The sequence below is a fragment of the Dipodomys merriami genome, unplaced genomic scaffold, assembly GCF_024711535.1.
Source record: "Dipodomys merriami isolate MVZ:Mamm:240054 unplaced genomic scaffold, mDipMer1.0.p SCAF_133, whole genome shotgun sequence".
NCBI lineage: Eukaryota > Metazoa > Chordata > Mammalia > Rodentia > Heteromyidae > Dipodomys > Dipodomys merriami.
The window spans coordinates 3,285,001-3,308,610 of record NW_027202638.1 but is presented as its reverse complement, the minus strand read 5'-3'; the positions used below and the strand labels follow the sequence as shown (position 1 = coordinate 3,308,610).

The 23,610-nt window shown below is 37.6% G+C and overlaps 1 protein-coding gene across 1 annotated transcript in view; it reads left to right on the top strand.

Moving 5' to 3' along the window:
• The window catches only part of LOC138825062 (transcription factor SOX-6-like), a 237,682-nt gene that overhangs the window by 198,344 nt on the left and 15,728 nt on the right, over positions 1 to 23,610 (top strand). The window contains exon 12 of the mRNA XM_070019448.1: positions 21,135 to 21,368. Within this exon, the coding sequence (XP_069875549.1) occupies positions 21,135 to 21,368 (234 nt within the window). The remainder of the gene's footprint in view (positions 1 to 21,134; positions 21,369 to 23,610) is intronic.

Below are 23,610 nucleotides of genomic sequence, written 5' to 3'. Positions count from 1 at the left end.
CGTTTCCACTTTCCTAGAGGATTTCTAGTTTATAGATTAAGAAAAAAATCTCTAATTTTACTGCCATATAATTGAACTCATTTGCTAGTATGAAAATTACAAGGTAGCAAATATCAATTAGGAACCATGAAATCTTTTAAATCTATTAATTAGCCAGACCACAGTGGTTCATGTCTGTAGTCCTAGCTACTCAGCAGGCTGAGATCTGAGGATCTTAGTTCAAAGCCAGCTTGGCCAGGAAGGTCTGTGAAACTCATCTCCAGTTAGTAAATCTGTGGCTCAAGTGATAGAGGGCCATCTTGAGCAAAATAGCTAAGGGAAAATGAGTGACCAGGCCCTGAATTCAAACTACTTTGTTCAGAAATATCCCAGAGATGACATGAAAATGTCCAACTACTAGATCATGTAGTAGGACTAAAAGAGAAAAGTATGGTACATATGAAAAGACCTTGGTGAATCTGAGGGTGCATTAGGCAAGTTTGTACTATAGGAACTGAAATCTCGCCTTTCATGGCTGCCTAAAATAGTGTGTCCAGGCATCTCAGAGAAGTGAATAGGCAGTTTCTACAGGGCAGCAGACTGGGGTCATAAGCCAGGCTGAGCAGTGAAGAGAGGCACAAGACATGGTAAAGATGAGTAACAGCACATGGGCTAAGAGATAAGCAGAGTTCAAGAAGCCTTTTTCTCTGGACTAACTCTGTTGTATGAGTATCACAGAAATGTATTTTACTGTGGATATAAACAGTTTTAGAGGATCCTGTGCACCAGTTTATATCAGCACTATATATAAAGTGCAGCACTCTTAAACAAGCAAATAAACTTCTCTTAAAGAAATATATTTGCTGTGTCTTAAAAGCTCCCAAATAACTTTTAATGTTGGTAGAAAACAATTTCCATTGAACTCTTCAAGTGATAGATAGTACTGATGGGACCAGAGTGAGATGTCAAGATTCTTGTATAACTTCATCCTCTAATACTCCATAAAGGAAATTCAACCTGCTCCTCATAGTTGCTTAAGCTTGAAAGCCAATCACAGACCCAGGCTTCCTTTAGTGAAGAAAAAGGTAGCCTTGCCCAGGGCCTGATTTCTCAGTGGATTGCCTGTTAATTGCCAACGTCGATATGTAAAATCATAACCAAAACAAATAGGTCCTCTGAATATCCTTTAGCCTGAAGAAGACATGCTACTGTTGAATCACACATAAGTATTACCCAACTCTAAAACAACTACATGTCAAAGATTAATTGTTGTCTACCAAGAAAATTAGATTCAAGACAAGAACAGCTAGCATATGGTCCCAGTGGGATTGCAAAATTAGCCTTTGCTTCCTTAGCACTATGTCTGCTTCACAAAACGAACACATTAGAATAAACCCTGGTGGTAAAGGTCTGTCTACCTCGTGTGAATTAACTGTGTAAACTTGTCTTGGAGTATAAAATTATCTAGGTCTCTGTCCCAGAATCCTCATTTCCTAGCAACAAGAGCCACCTAAATGTCTACATGAAGGCTGTAGAATGCAGACTAACTTCAGTAGGATTTGGTAGGATTTGAAAATCATCTGGCAAATTCTGAATGTTCTTTTAATTTATCTCTGCTTAAAAGTCAAAATTGGATTTCTCTAACTGGCTGTTTCCTTTTCTGCAAGTAACAATGTTATGTTAGGGTTTTTTTGTTTTTTGTTTTTTTGCTCTGTTTTTGGTGTTTTAACTTTAGCCAGGATATTCTTATATTTGACTACCTCCATCATCTGGATACCTGTCTCACTTTATTCTTCTTCTTTGCTAATCTTGTTTGCACCCACTATATACATTCTATTTTTATAGTTTTTGGGCATAGTTCTCTATAGTTTGAACTTGATTGCCAGGAACCAGTTCTTTCTTTTTTTAAGAAAATATATTTTTTATTGTAAAGATACTATACAGAGGGGTTACAGTTACATGAGCAAGGAAATGAGTCCATTTCCTATTGAGCGTTGTTGCCTCCTCCTTTGTTTTTCCCCACCATCCCTTTCCTCCCCACCTCTCCAACTCCTCCCCACCCCCCACAAAGTTGAAAAGTTCATTTCCAACATAGTGTCTTGTATATCTCGTTGTTACAATGGGTCATCCTGTATCCTTATTTCAGCATTTTGGAATCCACTCTTTCTAACCAGGTCTATCCCTGAGGGCCTCACAATCTTCAGTTTTATTCATAAGGTTTAAACAAGTTATAGTTTGCTGATTATCTCTTATACCGTTGTGTTCACCAAGCTCCACACAAAACCTCTACACACTTGTACTCAGTAAATATTTGTTGGATTGAATATGTTTTGGAAACAGCTAGATTCCATGTTGCAGAAGGCCATGTTGCCAGACTGAAGAATTTGGACTCTGCCACCAAATAGATAGGTATTAACCTTTAACTGTTAAAGATTGACTTTGGCCCAGAGTCTAAGAATAATGGAAACACAACAGTTAGGTGGGCCCTGGAGCTCTGTTAGTCTCTTTAATTACTCTTCTACCTTTATTTCTTTATATCTGTGTGCCTGTTCATATTATGATGTCATGAAAAAGCTAAGCAGGTGCTAGGTAGCTTTTCATTCACATCTCCTCTCCTTCTGAATATACTACACATGTGAGAATGCTTGTGGCTGATCAATACCTGACAGTTTTACACTTGTACTTTTTGTTTGGGGGAGGGATTTTTTCCCCCCATGGCTTTTGTTTGATTTATACTTTCACCTTAAACCCATAGCCTCAGGTGAGGTCACGGTGCCAGAGGGAAGAGATTGTGTAAGAATACCTCAGCATTTGCATTACACTATAAACATTTAAGCTACAGAAGATAACCAAAGTAAAAATATCACATCTCACCTCTGGAGAGAAAAGTTTCATAAGTAATATTGTAACCATTTTAAATTTATATAAAAATACAAATTGAAACCTACTAGGATGTATATGCATATATATTATATATAACATATGTAAACATTTTTTTCATAGCAGAGAAACTTCTTTATCAGCTCAACTGTTCTCTGGAAAGGTCCCTGCTGCATAACAGTGTAGTTACAAGGCAGGATAACACCTGGTTCCTGATACAGAGTTAGAGCTCTTAGTAGGGAAGAAAGAACAACTTGGAGATGTCCCTGAAGCTTCATTGCCCACCATTTCTTGTAGTTCCACAGGCTGTAATCAATCCTAACCCTTCATCACCCACTAGAGGACTGACTGAAAAAAAGCAACCTCGACACTATGTTGGAAACTATACAACCTGGAGAGGAGGAGATTTGGGAGGGGGAAAACTGAGAGAAAATGAGGGAGGGGGTGACACTGTTCACAAAGAAATGCACTCATTGCCTGACTTACGTAACTGTAACCCCTCTGTACATCACCTTACTAATAAAATTTTTAAATAGATAAATAATCTGTACATTTACAGGATTATGGTATCTTCCTTTTTTCTGCCTCTGGTTAAGGCAGCCAGGGCTGGTTATTATTCTCACATGCAAGAATTAAGGAGATACGAGATGGTTGGACTTTAAACAAATATATTTCATTTTAGTCTGTATCCTAGAGATCCTTTCGAAATATATTTTTAGTTTTGGATCAGAATAGAGGCCCTATAAAGGAGCAAATTGCCCTCCACAGTTAACTTATGGGCTATTTTTTTTTAACTATCTGAACACCAGGACATGAACACAACCAGATAATGAGGAAAGTCTAGAAGATTGCAGGTATCTTTTAATCATTCACTGTGTTCCTGTTGCTATTACTTCTTTTTCTTGTACTTTTTCATAGTAAAAATACTGTTGTTGCTATTAGTTCTCTTGCCATTCTTACTGCTATTGTTTCTAAAGGAACGAGAACTACTATTTAATATATAAGTTCTAGGTTCTAGTCACTTTATTGGAAATTAGCATATCTTCTCATTGTTCCTCAAAATGATATTGCAAAGTAGACATTATTAGCTCTTTTTGTAGGGAGATGAAATTATAGTTAGAGATTTTTCTAAGAATTTTTTACAAGGAAAGCTCAAATTTATAATTTAAGCCCTGAATTATCTAAGTACATAGCATTTGAGCTATATTGTCTCTGACTCTCCACCTCTTTCAGTTTAGGATGACTGAGCTGGTTGCCATTGTTGGAGTATCTTTTTCCTATAGTTTTCATTAAAAAATAATTATAAATAGAAATGTGTAAATATTTTATCTTTTAATATTTCAGACTATGCAGATATCAGGCACCTTGCATGTAGTTTTGCTGACTCCCAGGATACAGACATTTTGATGGTTTATATGACTACCCCAAACCCCTGAGCCATCTCCTTCTTAATAGTATGTCTATATACTCATCTTAAAAAAATAGCTTTTCCTGAGCTCATAACCCAAACCTCTCATTCTACATTCTACGTTCTACATTTCCTATCAAGCATTGTTACCTCCTCCTTTGTTTTTCTCTACCATCCCACCTCCACAACTACACTCACCACCGTCGCCCCAGGCCTAAATTGTAAAGTTCGTTTTTCAATATAGTGTCTTGTACATCTCATTGTTACAGTGGGTCAACCTGTATCCCATTTTGTTTTTTTTCCTTCCCCTCCCCAAATTAGGAAAGTGTATATACAAGATGCAGGGAACCAACATCAAATACAGTGAAAACAGGGGTTATACCATGGGGGAGGGACATACAAAGCAACAAAAAAAATCACATGTTACATTATAAATACGTTAGAAACAATAGCAAGAAAGAAAAAACCACTTGTGTCCCTATCTTGGGGTTCATTTCACTTAACATCATCTTATCTGGTCATATGTACATAGCTTTTGACATTTTCTGCTTGTCCCAGACATATACTAGGTATTGCAAATAAAGGAAACTATACTAAAGCTACCAGCACAACTATGTTTATTGCAGCATTATTTACCATAGCTAAGATATGGAACCAACCCAGATGCCCCTCATTAGATTAACGGATCAAGAAAAGGTGGTACACACACACACACACACACACACACACACACACACACACACACACACACACACACACACACTGACACAATGGAATTCTATGCCTCCATCAGAAAGAATGACATTGCCCCATTTGCTAGGAAATGGAAAGACTTGGAAAAAATTATATTAAGTGAAGTAAGCCAGGCTCATTAGTATGAGTTTTTAAGGCAAGATCTGGATTCCATTGAAACAATTCATTTTAGAAATTAATGTTTGAGTTGTGTTGCCTTTGACTAATGCTAAACCTTGGAAGCAATTAACCTCTCTAAATGACACATTTTTATCATATGGAATGAAGTATGTGAATTGGGCAATCTTTATTGTGTGTCATGTTTATGTTATCCAATTTCTGAGCGTCTTTTATGCTAATGTTGTGCTATTCAAGGAAGGTCAGTTGTATTTGTTCACACACATCCAATAACATTAGAATTTATCAGATTTGATATTCTTCTGTTTTTTGTTTTTTTTGGGGGGGGGTCCAGTCATGGGACCTGAACTCTGGGCCTGGGCGCTGTCCCTCAGCTCTTCAGCTCAAGGCTAGTGCTCTACCACTTGAGCCACAGCACCACTTCTGGCTTTTTTTTCTTTTTGCTTATGTGGTGCTGAGGAATCGAACTCAGGGCCTCATGCATGCAAGGCAAGCGCTTTACCACTGAGCCACCTTCCCAGCCCCTCAGATTTGATATTCTTCTAAATCTCATCCTTCTATGGTTTTCTGGAAGTCAGGAAGCTGGTATCTCACAATTGTGCAGTGTGGCAAGTCAACAAAAGAAAAGTGAGAACCAATAATCTCCAAGTCTCTAGCAGGGATAGGTGCATTTTTCCCACTGAAATCATTCTTCAAGACACTTACCAGAATAAAAGAGATAAAAATGGAGATTTATATGAAATCTGGGTTTACAAACTCGTGGATACTAATGAAGCATGCAGACATCTGAGTGTTTAACATTCTCACTGTTGAAGATGCCTGCCGTTCTCTGCCGTCTCCATTGACCTTTCAGTATTTACCTTATGGCAGCCTGGGACCAGCCTTGAGTCTCATCTATAGATAAGACAGTACAATCACTTTCCTGTAGGGTACACAGACTGGTAAACAAGATGGGCACATGAAACTGGTAATTTGGGTAAAATATGATAAATATTGAGATAGAGGTAAACAGAGGTAGGCGTGGTGTACCTGCTGTGGGATCCTAGAATATCTGTATATCCTGGCAGCCATATAAGACTTCCATTAAATAGACAGACCCCCAAAATGTGTCTACCATGAGTAATTGTGAGATGAATAGGTAATTCCAGGAAAAGAGGGAGCTCAAATTCTTAGCATAAAAATGAGGGAGGGGGAAACAAGTTCAACAAGAAATGTACTCACTACCTTATGTAATTGTAACCCCTCTGTGCATCACCTTGACAATAAAATTCTTAGCATAAAAAACAAATGTATAGATACATATAGAAGTTGTACCATGTTATAAAACAAGAGGCTTTGAGCAGAATAGCTGGAGATGGTAGAAAGCGATGTATCCATGTTAGAATTTGGACTCAGATATTAGGGAGTATTAAGGAGTTTTAAATATAAGAATGGCCTGCTCAGAATTGCATTTATGATGGATCATTCTGGCTGAACTTAGGAAAGATGCATTTAGGTAGAAGTTAAAAGATTAAAAACAACAACAAGAGGAAGAATACGAGCCAGAAGGCTAGCTTTTAGGATAGCCCAGTAGAGGCAGTAAGGGTTAGAAATGGGAAGGACTTCATCGCATCTGGTAACTTCACCTTGATTTCTGCGGCTTCATTTCATGTAGAGTCGATGATAGGAGCTGGGATGGGCTGAAGCCAGAAAATGCAGAGCAGCATGAAATATTTAGTTTACCAGGTTTTCACCAGTCATGTATTCTCCAAGGGTGTCTTCTTGAACCTGAGCCTGGTTCTCCTGAAAACTTTAGAAGCCAGAACCTGTTGTCTTATTCATCCCCAGTGGTCTCTGGTTCAAACTTAAATGCTGCCTTTTTGCCTGAGTTCAACAGCTTGCGAGCCCTCCTTCTGTGCCACCATCCAGAGTGTAGATAACAAGTGGAATATTTGATGTGCTGTGCTACTTGCAGGTCATTAAAGTAAAGAAGCACGTAAGTTATCCCAGCTGCCCTGGGATTCTACAGTTGAAACAAGATAAAGGACTCTGTTTAGCTATCTGTGTAAAGCAAATATAACTTGAGAATTAAAAAAAAATGAAAACACCAATGTAAACACAGGCACCAAAACTTAAAGCAGGAGACTCCTGAAAACACAGACTCTGGTATATCACTGGTTAGAATTTCCTTCATTTTGTAAAGCCACGAGCCACATGCATCAGCTCACCACAAAGTCATTAAGCCTTTTTAAGCTCAGATGAAAAACATTAACAAATACCACAAAAGGCTTTAGTATAGCCCCTTTGTTCATTCACATATGGCACTTTATAACTCCTGCGCCACTCTGGTCGTGTGTTTGTTTAAGCTGCCTCCATCAGGCTGGTCCTGAAAGAACAAAAGACATCTTGAGCAATCCTAAGCAGGAAATGGGCTAATCTAAACATGGTTTGTGACACTTTAAGTAGAATAGAAAGCGGAGGGATTGATTAGTCATTAATGTCCAATTGGCTCCATATGGATGTTGCAATAATAAAGCCTTTTTTCAGAGCAGTAGCAGAGTTATTGAATTAGAGGTTTATGTTTCCTCAGAGCTGACCTTAGGGAATTCCCTTTTGGTTCTTCTTGTTGATCTTTTAAGGAGAATGGAGTTTCTAATAGAAAAATATAGAAGGCTTATCCACAATAACACTTGCTCATAATCCTGCAACCAAGGAATGCATTAATTTAGCATCATTCTAATCCCTGCTGTAATTTCAGTTGTTAGTGCTTTCTTTGAATGCCTTTGCCTCTTTGGCGGGGCAGTATTTCAGAGACCAATTAGATAGTGGCATGAACTTCATAACTGGTAATGGGCTCCTCTAATGTGCTTAGCTGTGCAGAGAAATCTCATCCTTACAAGGGGAAAGTTATGTTCCAGTCATTGGAATGGAGATTTTGAAATTTAGTTATTTCAGAGCACTGAATAGTGACCGGGGTGGCTTGGTATAGAAGACCTAAATAAGTTCTAGAGTTGGCTCTACTCCTAAGTAGTACAATAGTACTCTGAGCCTTGGTTTTCCTACTGGTGAAGTGCTCCAAATGACATCTACCTTCCTACTCAGTTCAAAAGATTGTAAAAAGGATCAGGATAATGATGATTTAGTAAAAATATTTTAAATATTACTTTATGATTTACTTAACACACCCAGTGTTGCTATTCCAGGAACCAATCTCTAGACTTTGTAATCTCAAAAAGGTGCTTTTAAGAAGAATTACCTTGGCCCAGGTACTTGCCTAATGCTTATAATCCAGGAGACTCAAGAGGCTGAGAGCTGAAGGATCATGGTTCAACAGAGAAATCCACTAGACTCCAAAATAACCAGCAAAAAAAAAAAAAAAAAATCCAGCTGAACCAGGCACCAATGACTCATACCTATAATCCTAGCTGCTCCAGAGGCTGAGATATGAGGATTGTTGTTTGATGCCAGCCTGGGCAGGAAAGTCCATGAGACTCATCTCCAACTAACTATTGAAAAGCTGAAAGTGGAGGTGTGGCTCAAGTAGTAGAGTGCTAGCCTTAAGCAAAAAAGCTCAGGGACAGCTCCCAGACTCTGAGTTCAAGCCCCAGGACCAGCACATACACATACCACACACACACAAACACACACACACACACACACACACACACACACACACATACATGCTACTGAGTTCAAGCCCCAAGGCCAGCACATACACATACCACACACACACAAACACACACGCACATACGTGCTACTGAGTTCAAGCCCCAAGACCAGCACATACACATACCACACACACACACACACACACACACACACACACACACACACACACACACACACACACACACACACACACACACGTGCTAGCCTTAAGCAAAAAAGCTCAGGGACAACTCCCAGACTCTGAGTTCAAGCCCCAGGACCAGCACATACACATACCCCCCCCCCAAACACACATAGAGGCTAGAAGTTCAAGTGGTAGAGCTCAATCAAGCAAAGGTAAGGCCCTAAGTTCAAACACATTCTGAAAAACAACAACAACAACAACAAAAAAAACCCACCTTGGTTAGTGATCAGTAAAATGGTTATTTCCAAAGTGTTAATGGAATGGTTTTCTTTATGTGTATAGTATATATGATTATCTTTCTAGCTATCTGTCTTTAGAGCTTATCCAATAAGTTTCTTTATAGAAATAAGTTCAGCAGTTGAAGTTCATAGAGAAATTGTTTTTAGTGCAGTTAAAGAATCTTTGGGCCAGGTGCTGGTGGCTCATGCCCATAATCATAGCTACTCAGGAGCTGAGATCTGAGGATCACGGTTCAAAGCCAGCCCGGGCAGGAAAGACCGTGAAACTCTTATCTCCAATAAACCACCAGAAAACCGGAAGTGGAGCTGTGGCTCAAGTGGTAGAGCGCTAACCTTGAGCTGAAGAGCTGAGGGACAGCGCCCAGACCCAGAGTTCAAGCCCCAGGACCGACAAAAAAAAAAAAAATCTTGGGGTGAACACAGGGAAATGAGGATTTGTTTATGGTCTTCTACATTGAAATAACTGATGAAAACATATTAAATTCATCAAGATAATTCATTTTTGTTCCTCTGCACTGGTTCCTATTTTTCCACCAAACTCAATGCATCAGAACAATGCATCTATGTTTACAATTGCCTCCCTTAAGTCATTCCACCTCTTTTTACTAATCTATCTGGCTAATGTTTTATGTAAGACCTAAGAGCAATTCCGGCAATTCTTTGTTCTCAGATGTGAGGAACATATTCCCTTCCCCAAGGACTGAGGTTAGGTTTTGTTTTGTTTTCTGGCAGTACGTGGGCAGGCCTTGCACTTTGCTAGGCAAGTGCTCTACTACGTGTGCCATGTTCCCTGCCCTTTTTTTCTTAGTTTTTTTTTGTTTTTGTTTTTGTTTTTTTGTTTTGTTTTTGTTTTTGTTTTTTACAGAAGATCTTACTTTTGCTCATCCGGCTTCAGACTATGATCCTACTATCTGTGTCTCTACTGTTGCTTGAATTACAGGTGTGTACCACCACACCTTGTTTGGTTCTTTGAACTAGGTCTCACTAAATTTTGCCCAGACTGGCCCCAAACTGGGATCCTTCTACCTCTGCTTCTCAAGTAGCTAGAATTATAGTTCTGAGCTACTATGATTGGAATGATTAAGGCTGTTTATCAGCCATGGAATGTATTTTTCCTGCCAAGTAAAATTCTGTTGTTGTTGGTTTGGGGTTTTATTTTTTTACAAGAAGAAATTAAATTTGAATTTCAAGGAGCCTTTTTATAATAAAAGTAAGTTAACCTTCTGGCAGTAAGCAGGCACAAGAATTTAGCAAAGGGCTTTCATAATTAAAGACAGACAGCAGTTAACCATTGCTATAGCATATTGAATTAGAGCTTTACCATATTAAGATAGATTTTGTGGGATAAACATGGTGAACAAATTGGATGCAATTTTAATACTCTCCTCTTGTAATTTTTCATGTCCCTTCTAAAATTCCTTCATCTTCTACCTTTTAGTTTCTAATGTAGCCATCATCATTTTCTCTACTAACCAAAATAAGGGACTATTAAACATATCATGTAACTCTTTGCAAAACACAGGATTTTGGAAAGTGATTGTCAACAGTTCTCTAAGGCAACCTGATGATATTTGTGTTTCTTTTTTTTATTCATGGCAATTTTTTAAACCTTTTTACTGACAGTACTGAGATTTGAGCACAAGAATCTCATACTTGGTAAGAAGATGCTCTGTCATTGAACAATGTCCCCTGCATGTTTTGATTCTTTTGTGGGGGGGGGGGCGGGGAAGACAGTCTTTAAGAGAATGAGAATATTTACTTCTATTACTGGTTTCTTGAGCATATTTATCCTGAAAGGGTATTGAATTGTGTCCAAACCATTTTATCAATCTATTGTGATAAGGTAAAAATAGAAAAAAACATGTTTTTTCTTTGCTCAGTTATTTAGAGAATTATATTTTCTGACTCTTGAATTATATTTCCTAATTTTATATGCCTGAAATAAATCCTACTTGGTCATGATATATTGTCCATATTGCTATTACTGGGAAGTGTTTTCCCTATTTGCTGTGCCAGTGCTAGATTATTATTTTGTCTCCCTTCTTCCCTCCCTCCCTCCCTCCCTCCCTTCCTTCCTTCCTTCCTTCCTTCCTTCCTTCCTTCCTTCCTTCCTTCCTTTCCCCCTCCCTCTTTCTCTTTCTCTCTCTCCTCCCTCCTTCTTTAATTTTCTTTCTCTCTCTCCTTCCTTCCTTCCTTCCTTTTTCACTGGAGTTTTAAACTGAGGACATAGTGCTTGCTAGGCAGGTGCTCTATTCGCCAGGTATCTAGCTTTTTTGTTTTTAACTGTTTGACATTTATCAGTAAAATCATTTGGGACTTGAGTTTATCATAGGGATGTTTTTGGTTATAGATTTATTAGCTATGAAAGCACTTATATTTTCTATTTATTCAACAAAATTTGATGATTTGTGTCAAGACATTTTCCTATTCATCTATTTTCAGATTATTGGAATTAAGTTATTCATATTATTGCTTATTGTCCATTTGATGCATTACCTTTTCAATCTAAATATTGGAATATTTATGGGTTTTTTAATCAGAAATGGCTTTTGGTTTTATTGATTTTTTTCTTTCAAAATATCCTTACGCTTTTTAAATTTGTTTCTGTTTTCTATTTCATTGATTTTTTTCACTTTTTAATCCATTCTGACTTTAAAATTGAATTATTTAATTTATTTTTATTTAATATAATTGTCGAATTTGATAGACTTTGTTTTGTTTGTTCTTAAAGTTTTTCCACCTTCCACTCTTTCATTACTGCCTCCCTTTGGATTAATTGCATCTTTTTGAAGCATATCTCCTGTTTGTTTGGTTTTTTTTTTGTTTTTTGTTTTTTGTTTTTTTTTTTTGGCCAGTCCTAGGGCTGGAACTCAGGGCTTGGGCACTGTCCCTGAACTTCATTTGCTCAAGACTGGTACTCTACCACTTAAGCCACAGCACCACTTCTGGCTTTTTCTGTTTATGTGGTACTGAGGATTCAAACCCAGAGCTTCATACATGCTAGGCAAGCACTCTACCACTAGGCCACATTCCCAGCCCACCCCTGTATATTTTTGAATATTGGTTTTGCTAAGGACTCACTACACATCCTTAAGTATTTTTTAAAATAAGTTTTTATCGTGAAAATACTGTACAGAGGGGTTACAATCACATGAGCAAGGTAATGAGTACATTTCTTATCAAGCACTGTTGCCTCCTCCTCTGTTTTTCCCCTACCATCCCTTCCCTCCCATCTCCACAACTACACTCCCCACTCCCACCCCCACCCCACCTGCCTAAATTGTAAAGTTTGTTTTTTGACATAACGACTTGTACATCTCATTGTTGCAATGGGTCCACCTGTATCCCTATTTAAAGATTTTGTTTTTTCCCTTCCACACCCCAAATTATACCAACATCAAATACAGTGAAAACAGGGGTCATACCGTGGAGAAGGGACATACAAAGCAACAACAAAAAAAACACTTCATAAAACACAGCAAGCTTTATAATTCATTTACTATCCTCCTCATCTGACCTACTAATGTGCCATTGGTGTCCCACATTTAACTTCTTCATATTTTGAAACTCTCATCAACTAGAGTTTTACTTCATTCTAAATAGTCCTTTGTCTTAAAAAATAATAAACTGTTGTTTATTAATGGAATCCAGAGAAGAAAAGAATAGTCACATGCGAGTTTCGATGCTCTTACTTTCTTCTTGTGTATCTGGTTTTCACTTGTTTAGTATTTCTCATCACTTTGAGAAGTTTAGTCAAATATCTCTTTTGGCATGTCTGCTATTACCTCATTCTCTTAGCTTTTATTACCAAAGAGCATATTTCACATTCTCTCTCTCTCTTTTTTTTTTTTTTTTGGTCAGTTGTGGGGCTTAATCTCTGTGCCTGGGCGCTGTCCCTCAGCTCTTCAGGTAGCAAGCACTCTGCCACTTGAGCCACAGTGCCACTTCCGGTTTTCTGAGTGGTTTGTTGCAGATAAGAGTCTCACAGACTTTCCTGCCCAGGCTGGCTTCAAACAGTGATCCTCGGATCTCAGCCTCCTTAGAGCTAGGATTACAGGCATGAGCCACTGGCACCTGGTCCATATTTTTGCATGTAGAACCATGAGTAATTTTTATTTTATTATTTGTCCTTTAACACTTTCCTTGTGTTCTGTAATGACCGTTCCTTATTTTTGTTTATGTATTTTTTACTAACACATAATAATTATATATAATTAATGCAAATTTTTACACTTGCATACACTGTACATTATCCATATCCAGTCACTTTTTTTTTTTCTGCCCTCAACCCTGCCATCTCCTGGCACTTTTCCCAGGCCCCAGTAATCTAGTGATTATGTTCAAGCCAACATTTTGTAGTTCCCTTACAAAAGAGAGAACATGTGCTAACTATTTTTGTATTTGACTTATCTCACTTAACCTAATGTCCTCCTGCTCCATCCATTTTGTTGAAGTGATGGCATTTTGTTCTTCTTTATGGCTGACTAATACTCCATTCACATTCATTTTGGAAATACATGTTTACCAGCTACAACACCAGATTTAGTTTGTTTCTTTCAGTATTCTAAAAGTGTTCCATTCTTTTCTAGCCTTTATTATTTCTAGTGAATAATCAACCATTCTTTGTATTACTAATCTCATTTTCTCTGAAATTTATTTTGGTTTTTGAATGACTTGATGTGGTTTTTTTTTTTCTTTTAATTTGTACACATTTCTCAACCTGTTAGTTGATATTTTTCACTAAATTCAGGTAACTTTACCTCCGTTTGTTCTTATTGATGGTTGGAGATTTGTTATTGGTGGTGGCTAGTTGGTTTTTGTATCTGGGTTACATTTTTCTGGTTGTATTACTAGTAATTTTTACTATATATTGTGTGATGACTCATTTTATTATATTCCTTTGAAAATGTTATATTTTTGTGGTAAGAGTCAGTTAAGGTGCTTATTGATCTCATTGAACTTATGGAAGCTTAGTTTCACTGTTAGAGAAACTTTATTTCAATTTGTTTTTAGGCCTTAGGTTGTGTTTTTAGCCTTGGCATAGAGAATTTGTTTCCAAGGATTTGCCCCATGTGGCATTTCAATGGAAAGAAAGCGAAAGGTGTTTGTGAATCTCCTTATCACTTGAAGGATTCAAGAACGAATTCTCTTTCTTTTGTACTAGTTAGCAGCTAAATAGCTGCTCGGATTTTTCAGATGCATTGCTCTGTTTTCCTCTGGGTTTAAATGTATTCCCTTTACATGTAAAAGTAAAACTTCAGCCAATTGGAAGCCTCAAACTCTGTCTCTGACACTGTATACAAAATAGACAAGTTTTTTTTTTTATTTGTTGTTTTCATGATAACTTCAAACTATGCACACTGTGGATTGTCTTTACAGGACAAACTATTCATTAAGCTTCTGCTTAATCTTGGTAGCCACTGATGGTTTTGCATAGTGCTTTTTTATATATTGCCCAGGAAGTTAGTTATTTCTGTTAGAGGACTGGTCTGATGTGAACTATTCTGCTATTTCTAGAACTGAATCCCAGAACAGAAATTTTTGTGCCATATCTCATTCATTCTACCTAACAAAATATAAGGTGTCAAAAAATTTAAATGCAAATTTCAATAAGCCTTTTCGAAGGCACTTAGTCACGTTGGTAATTTCTCTTTTAGTGTCCATTTTGAACACTTCTAAAATGTTTTTGGTTCTCTCTGTAACTTAAAGACTTCTCAAGTTGACTTCAGGGTACCCAAGCAATCTGATTCTATATAATTTTCCAACTTCATCTCTCAGAACTTCCCTTTTATCCATAAGCCAAGCCATAGCCAGCTTGCATATATATATATATATATATATAAAACCCCCATACTACCCCCACCTCCCACCACCCGATCCTCCCCTCCCCACCAAAGTTGTAAAGTTCGTTTTTCAACATAACGACTTGTACATCTCATTGTTGCAATGGGTCCACCTGTATCCCTAGTTAAATGATTTTTTTTGCCCTTCCCCTCCACAAATTATACCAACATCGATAAGTTTTTTATTGTGAAAATACTATGCAGAGGGGTTACAGTTACATGAGCAAGGTAATGAGTACTTATCAAGCATTGTTGCCTCCTCCTTTGTTTTTCCCCTACCATCCCTTCCCTCCCACTTCCACAGCCACCCCCCTCCCCACCCCCACCTAAATTGTAAAGTTCCTTTTTCAACATAGTGTCTTCTACATCTCATTGTTGCAATGAGTCATCCTGTATCCCTATTTAAACATTTTGTTTTTTCCCTTCCCCTCCCCAAATTATACCAACATCAAATACAGTGAAAAAACAGGGGTTATACCATGGGGGAGGGACATATAAAGCAACAAAAAATCACATGGTACCTTATAAATACGTTAGAAACAATAGCAAGGAAGAAAAAAACCACTTGTGTCCCTATCTTGGGGTTCATTTTGCTTAACTTTATCTTATCTGGTCACATGTATATAGCTTTTGACCTTTTCTACTTGTCTCATACATATACTAGTTATTGCAAATAAGGGGAACCGTGGGACCTATGTTTCTTTGGGCCTGGCTTACTTCATTTAATAACATTTTTCCAAGTCTTTCCATTTCCTAACAAATGGGGCAATGTCATTCTTTCTGATGGAGGCATATAGAAGTTCCTCAAAAGACTCCACATAGAGCTCCCCTATGACCCAGCAATCCCACTTTTGGGCATTTGCCCAAATGATCACAAACAAGACCATACTAAAGCTACCAGCACAACTATGTTTATTGCAGCATTATTTACCATAACTAAGATAGGGAAACAACCCAGATGCCCCTCAGTAGATGAATGGATCAAGAAAATGTGGTATATATACACAATGGAATTCTAAGCCAACTTCTTTGTATTCCCCCAAACCTCTGGTGCTTTTGTAATAACTTTATACTTTCATTTACACTGGTTTCCCAGTGTTGAATACTTTATACCCACACATACTGCTATATGCTTGATCTTCTTTTAAGATGCTATCTAAACAGTCCTTTATCTCTGAAGCCTCTAATATTCATGTCTGTCTACCCTAATAAGTGTTTTGGCTTCTGTTTGCTTTCATAGTACTTTTTCATTACTTTTGTTAGCATCACTTACAGAGGACAATTACAAAGTACATGTGCCATTTCTCTTTGTAGGCCCCATGACAATGCTTGGAACATGCTGAGATTTGTCAGAAGTGTTTGCTGAATTAATGCATAAATATTACTAGGGACATTACAGAAATATCCTGAGCTCCTGGATTCAGAAAATTTTTATATATGCACAAACCCAGACCAAGCAGTCATTTGCTTAGATAGCCTCTGGAATTTTCTCAGGAAGGGACCTTGCTAAGATTAGTTCAGGACCATTGCCATCGGCTATGATGGTGAAACGGCCGTCTTTCCAACCCACCTGGAAAAGCTTAATTTTCTGTGTTCTCTAAATCATTCAAGTCACAACTTCCTAAGGAGGTCTTTGTTTTGCAATAACTATTTTCCCTCTCTGGATTAGCTCTTTTTCTTTGTAAACAACTGAAAGTTTGCATTTACACAAACTATGACTTAGGAGATGCAGGATGACTTATTTGCTCTAAGCCTCATGTGAGGAAGTTGTACAGAAGAGGAGATCCTGGAGTACAGACACCATACTTTCCCCTGGTGCCTGTTGGTTTGGTTCTCCTGGATTCCTGGCTCTTCAGTAATTGTCATTGTGATTGTGAATGCTGGTAGTTAGCAACAGTTAGGTCTGTGGGAAAGCAGCTAGCCTCTGTTACAAGCTGAATGTCCAGGCTTCTTCCAACTGCTTTCTGTGAGAAACCCTATCTTGAATCCACAAATGTTTCCTATGCTATTAAAAGGAAAGGAAATTCTCTCATAGAATAGTGAGCTATTCTCTAAGACAATTTAGTTCTGAAGCCGATAGAGTATTTTGCATATTTAAGAACTCAATACTTTTTTAGACTTAATGATGTTGTTTTCAGAAACATATACTTGATGTGTAGATTTTTTAACTCCTTATAAGAGTTCTCCTTACGTGGTAAATTGCCATTTTTCAATTTTTTTAATTTATATATATATATACACAGATATGTATATAATATATATTTCTGCAATTACAATTTGTTAGCTATTTTTCATAATGAGGAAATTTTAGGGAAGGTTAAGGATACTTTCCAAATGTTCTTTTGATATTGTAGTCTTTCATATCTTTTAGAAGTATTGACTTTAGCCCAAACCTAGGTTGGAAGTTCAAGTGATAGATACTTTCAATGAAAACGGAAATAATCTTGAGAAATACTTTCTGTCCAAGGTTTCAGTTCAATATTTCAATATTTTATCAAGAAAGCATCTTTCTATAGAGTGCTTCCATAAATTCTTTAGAAGCTGTATGTGGTATAATAACTACAAAAAGAGGAGAAACCTTCAACACATCCTTATGGAGTGTCTCTGGTTTACAATATTGCTTTTATTTTTTTTTAACTAACGCTCTGTGATAAGTTGAGTTATTATGTCCTAAATCTTGCCTTTTCAGGATGTTAGTTGTAGGATGTGGTGATGTGGCTCAAGCAGTAGAGAGCTTGCCTTGAGCTGAAGAGCGCAGGTCAGCACCCAAGCCCAGAGTTCAAGCCCCATGACTGACAAAAACAAAACAAAATCACTATCAGGATGTTAGTTGTTCAGACTGGAGGGATAAGCCAACTTTCATAGGCAAATAGGTTTGTTTTTGCTTTTTATTGACTGCCTAATTAAGTGGGGTGATATTCTGGGCATAGTTCGTGTAGCAACAAGGTAGTTTTTAAGTATCACATATTTAGAGAATAGGAAATAAATAGGTAAAAATAGAACCTGGGAAAGGGAAAACCTGGAAAAACATTTGCCCATAATGATTGTACAAAAAACCTGGACACTGAACATTTGTATCATATTAAAAGTCACTGATGTTGAGTCGGATCAGATAGCAGGTCCTATTCAAAGTGGTTTCAAACTTTGATCTCCCTGGATAAGTCTGTTCTTCCTAACACTTGGTTCATCTGATCCATCATTACTAGTTTAAGATATCCTCCTTCATTTTTCAGCTCACACCTCCTGGAAGGGACAAGGGAAAAAATGTGGTGCCTTAAAGCCTTTTTAAACTGTTCCTCTAACTACCATGCAGTTTTATACTATGTAGTGTACTTGAATATCTGGAAACATTCCTTATGAGTCCTAAAGGTATTCTGTATAATTGAGTGGAGTAATGTAGAAAATATGAGATGTGGGAAAAGGTCAGTACAGAGCACTTGGTGAAGGTTGGGCCTGAATCCTGTTCTTGGGAGAAGATAGAATTTAGTGAAGCAGAAGATTGTAAAGCACATTTGCTAACACTATGGCATAGCACACGAGAGGAAGGCATTGGGTATGTCCCAGAGAGCAGCGATAGTATGGAAAAGAGATATAAAATCTGCAGAGTCTAAAAAAATCCACCACTATGTCTGTCAGTCTGTAGGAGATGAAAACTTCCCATTTACAATGAAATATTCATTTTTAAATGAAGAAAGGAAAAGCAAGTCAACTATTAGGTTTTGCTAGAGGTAGTGAGAAAGCTACAAACAGCAAAAGCAGATCTGAAATGTTAATCACCTGTGGCACAGTAGTTAACTTAGAATAATATTGAAATGTTTTTGCATCTGACATTCTCCACAAACCTGTCTCCTTTTATGTGTATGCATGCCAGTATATAAATTGCTGAATCCATGTCAGTTGTAAAGTAATGGCACTGAGGGCATCATAAATTACCATGGTGATCCTCAGGAGAAGACACTGTCGTATCTGAATGAGTGTTTCACTTCCAGAGTAATGTATGCCTTCATCTGGCCCAGCAGTCAGCATATTGCCCTGTGTTGATGGATATTGTCAGCTGGAAGCTACACTACATTTCACTGCACAATAAACATGGCTGTCAAATCCATATAAAGTGAAATCAATTTATCCTGTATGGTCAGTGCATTTTAAATGAAATTAATGTACTGTGGGTACGGTGGCAAAAAGGTAGCATATTAGTTATGCATCTTAGGATCTGAGACGTTTCATGTAAGGCATCATTCTGTCTAGTAGGTCTAAAAGAAGAGTTGTTTATAAAGCAAGATTTTTTTTGCATGATCTCTAGAAAGTGGCTTCTCTGATCTCCTTCCTGTTTAGAAAAACATTTCACAATATTAGCTATTTCCATCCTTTTATCCTGTCTTTTTTGTTATTGTTGTAAATGATGATCATATTTTTGAAATAATAGCACCCTTTAATGTCCTAATTTATTACTGGCTTTGACACATACAAGCTATATAAGCAAGGTATCTGGAAATAGGAAAGAAAGGCTAGAGATTGATTAGGTGATGTTGTTCCCGTGTAACTTCACTGAACTGAAAGTTATACTAGATAAACAGAAATGTTGGGTTTAATGTTTATTTTGCTTCTAAACTTTTGTGAGTAAGATTTCCAGTTCATACAGCTGGTGGCTGAGGCCCTCCGTCCAACTACTTCACATTTTACTGTAGAATTTCTCTATCTATAAGGAGATATTTAGGATATTCTACATGGCAAAGCATACACCAGTGTGCTATACTGGTCAGAAGTATGGAAACAAACAGAGGCTTCCTTTTTCCTTCCTTCTTTCTTTTCTCCCTCCTTCTCTCCCTTATTCCCCACTCCCTTCTTTCCTACTTCCATGCATATACCAGACACTTCACAGATCCAAAGCATACAATAATGAATGAGCCTCATCTCCTGACATACCCGCAAGGAGCTTTCAATTACTATGCTACTAAATTCAGCCCTTCACAAAGCATAAAATACAAAGACTTACATAGAATTTGACAGATGGGGAAAAAAATCTCTTAAACAAGAGAAAAACACATCAAGACGCTTAAGATAACTACTTCTTAATCTAATTCTTTTGCATATGCACTGAAAACCAAATAACATTTATTGAACACATAATTATTATCCATTATGTGGGGATTCCTGGGTATACAAGTATGGGAGTAACACCATCTCTCCTGATCTCATATTCTTGGAGATGAAGTGGTGGAAGGATCAGAGGCAGTCAGTGAGGGAAACAATAAACACTTTGGGGCCTGGGGCCTGGAGCATGAAGATAAGGAGTGAGTGTATGTTGCCTGGAGAATCTCACTGCAAATGCACTTCCCATCTGTCATTCTTCCTCTCTCCCAGTCACCTGCTGATTCTTGTTCATCCTTCCAGACTCAGCTGGGCCATCATATCTCCTGAGAAGCACTGGTGACCATCCTGTCTGGTGCTTGTAACATTTACCACACATCTTTTGTTTGAATTGTTTGCTTCCTTTCCAAACTGCAAGTGCCTCGAAAACAGGAGCTGCTTGATTCACTTAAAGCCTTGCTCATCATTGTTTAGTTAATATTTTTTATTTCATTAACTACCTCATTCACAAAACACCAACAGTTGAATCGGACTTGTAGGACAAATTGGACTTAAGCATCAAGCAATAGGAAAAAGGTCTCCCAAGCCTTGAGAAGATCACAGGCCAACACAAAATACTGTATAGAATTTTTGGCAAATGATGCTAAAATGGACTAAAAAGGCCTGCTTTTGAAGAAATAAATTATAGTAGGAAAGTTTACCAGAGAGTAACACTAGCCATTACTTTAACATCATTAAATGATATGACAGTTAATGAATACAATTAAAGTAATCAAGGTATATAAAAACATGCAAAATTAATTCTTCCCAGTGTCTCTTTGAGGGCTTTGTCAGCATGTCATGTAGAGTTAACATCTGGAACTGTCTTCTGCTTCCACAAGACTGCATAGAACAGAAGAGAAGGGAAGCAGTGGAGCCAGGCAGCAAGCTGTTGCATTAGCCGTATAATAATGCTTTGCACCCATCTTGTTCTTCCTGCCCTAACACTACAGGAAGTAAAGCAATGAATGGCTCTGCAGCTAAACTACAGCAGTATTATTGTTGGCCAACAGGAGGTGCCACTGTGGCTGAAGCACGAGTCTACAGGGATGCCCGAGGCCGAGCCAGCAGCGAGCCACACATCAAGCGACCAATGAATGCATTTATGGTTTGGGCGAAGGATGAGAGGAGGAAAATCCTTCAAGCCTTCCCTGACATGCACAACTCCAACATTAGCAAAATCTTAGGTAAGTGCAGTGGCCAGTGGCACAGCTAGTGCTAGTGTGCTCTCTCTCTCTCTCTCTCTCTCTCTCTCTCTCTCTCTCTCTCTCTCTCTCTCTCTCTCTCTCTCTCTCTCTCTCTCTCTCTCTGTCTCTCTGTCTCTCTTTGTCTCTGTCTCTCTGTCTCTCTCTCTCTCCCCCTCCCTCTTTCTCTCTCCTCTTTTTTAGGCAGGGGCGTAATTGGGCTTCAACTGTAGGTGGCAGGAGTCAAAAGAAATACAGCCAGTTGCCACAACAGCCTTTTGTTACCATCTTGTTACCTCTCCCACCACCCGACATACAGGTTTATGAGTTACTGCATATATAGAGCAGGTGGCTAAAACTTTCTTTTAAGGGCAAAACTATTGCCATGGCAAGGCTAACTGCAAATCTCTAAAGTACTCCTAGTAATATGTTAATATCGTGAATTCAGCCACTCCTGCAGGGACATTGCTAAACAGGAATCCTGAGGGCAAGCTTTATCTACCCTCTCATTCAGGCTTTTAAAATTTATAAGTTGCTATGCAATCTTGGAAAAACTCAAAGACTTCAGTTTTCTGTTCTAGCATTGTTGGTTTCATATGTTCCCCTGCAAGAATTTATGAAGGATGAGGGGTGAAACCCAAAATAGTGTGAAATTCATGAAGTGCAGAACAATGCCTCTAATGATAACTTTAAGAGTTGCAAAGTAAAGCTACATTTACTTTAATAAGAGATGACGAGTTGAAATTTCATAGCAGTGAGTTGAACACACAGACCACAGGGCAGAGGCCCACTTTGTGGTAAATTGCCAGCGATTCTCCTGTTTCTCAGGATTAAACTCAAGCCTTGTTCTATTAGTGTAAAGCTTGCCTAGCAGAGATTATATAGTTTGGAATTATTGTGCACAACATATTGAACATATTTTATTCAACATGCAGCATTACAGTCAACATGTTTCCTCTTTAAAAAGGAAAAACACAGAAGGCACTGTTCTGTTTAAGCTGTCACGATGTGGCAAAATTGCAAAGAGAGCAGTTTCAGAAGCTGAAAAACGTTACAGACTTAAACTGTGGCTTTAATTTTTTAAATGTTTTGTTCAAAAGCAATAAATATTTAACCTGAGTAAATATCGGTGATATGGACATACACAAATACATGTGTTTTGTCGCTACATAAATAATTTAACTTGATTCTGAGACATTTCGAGTCACTGACCTCTAAGAAAATTTAAAACATATACATAGATCAAACAGTGGTGAAACATTCAAATACACATTCTTCTCTTTTTTTCATTTTGACTTTTGAATTTTAAAGTAGATCCTAACTGTCATGACAATTAAGTGATGTTTTATTTTTAAGATTTTAGGGATGTTATTCTTTTGAATTTAAGTATATTCTAAATCAAAATATCCCTCATGGACAGATTATAATTTTTTTCAAACTAAAAGTCATTCTAAAAGAAATCAGCATTATCTTCTTATTTGTCTCCTGCCATTTTGTTGGTAATATTAGTAAGCTTTCAGATGGGAATAGACCCTCTGTGTGTCGGGTTGGGCAGCCGTGAGGAATCTATATTATTGATATGCATTCTGTGAAAAATGATTTGGAAGATAGCAAGTCCATTCATTAAGTGTCAACTTTTATACACAAGCATTTCAAGAGTGCCAAGAATCCTCAACTGGGGCTTTCAGCTGCTGGGAGCCAGCAGCACAGAGACTGATCTGCACAGACGATTTGCACAACTTGTGCACAACAATTAGGAAAGAACAGGGATGGATGTGCTGTTAAAGCAGACCAGCATATTGCTGGCTACAGGGAATATTTGTAGAACGTTTCCATTTGTTTAGGTATGAAAAATCTCCACGGAAGAATAGCTAACATCCAGCCTGCACAGCTGTTACCGCTTTATTCACCAGTAAGGCACAAAAATGCAACTTGATACATCTAAAAAAACACATCCCTTCTTTGTCAAGTGTTTAGATGATTCTTTATAAACAATATTAAAGACGTGAATACTTTTCCTTCTTCCTGTGTAAATCATATTTAAAATTTTTGTACTTTTATTGATATAGCTTTGGGTGGACATTTATAGTACTTGAAAATGGTATATATATTTATATATAAGTATATAAATATAAATATATAAACATATATATATATTTCCAACTGGACCTTCCTGTCTGAAGTTATAACTTCTTAAGTAGAGTTGAGAGTGTGTGTGAGTGCATGTATGTGAGTGCATGCTTGT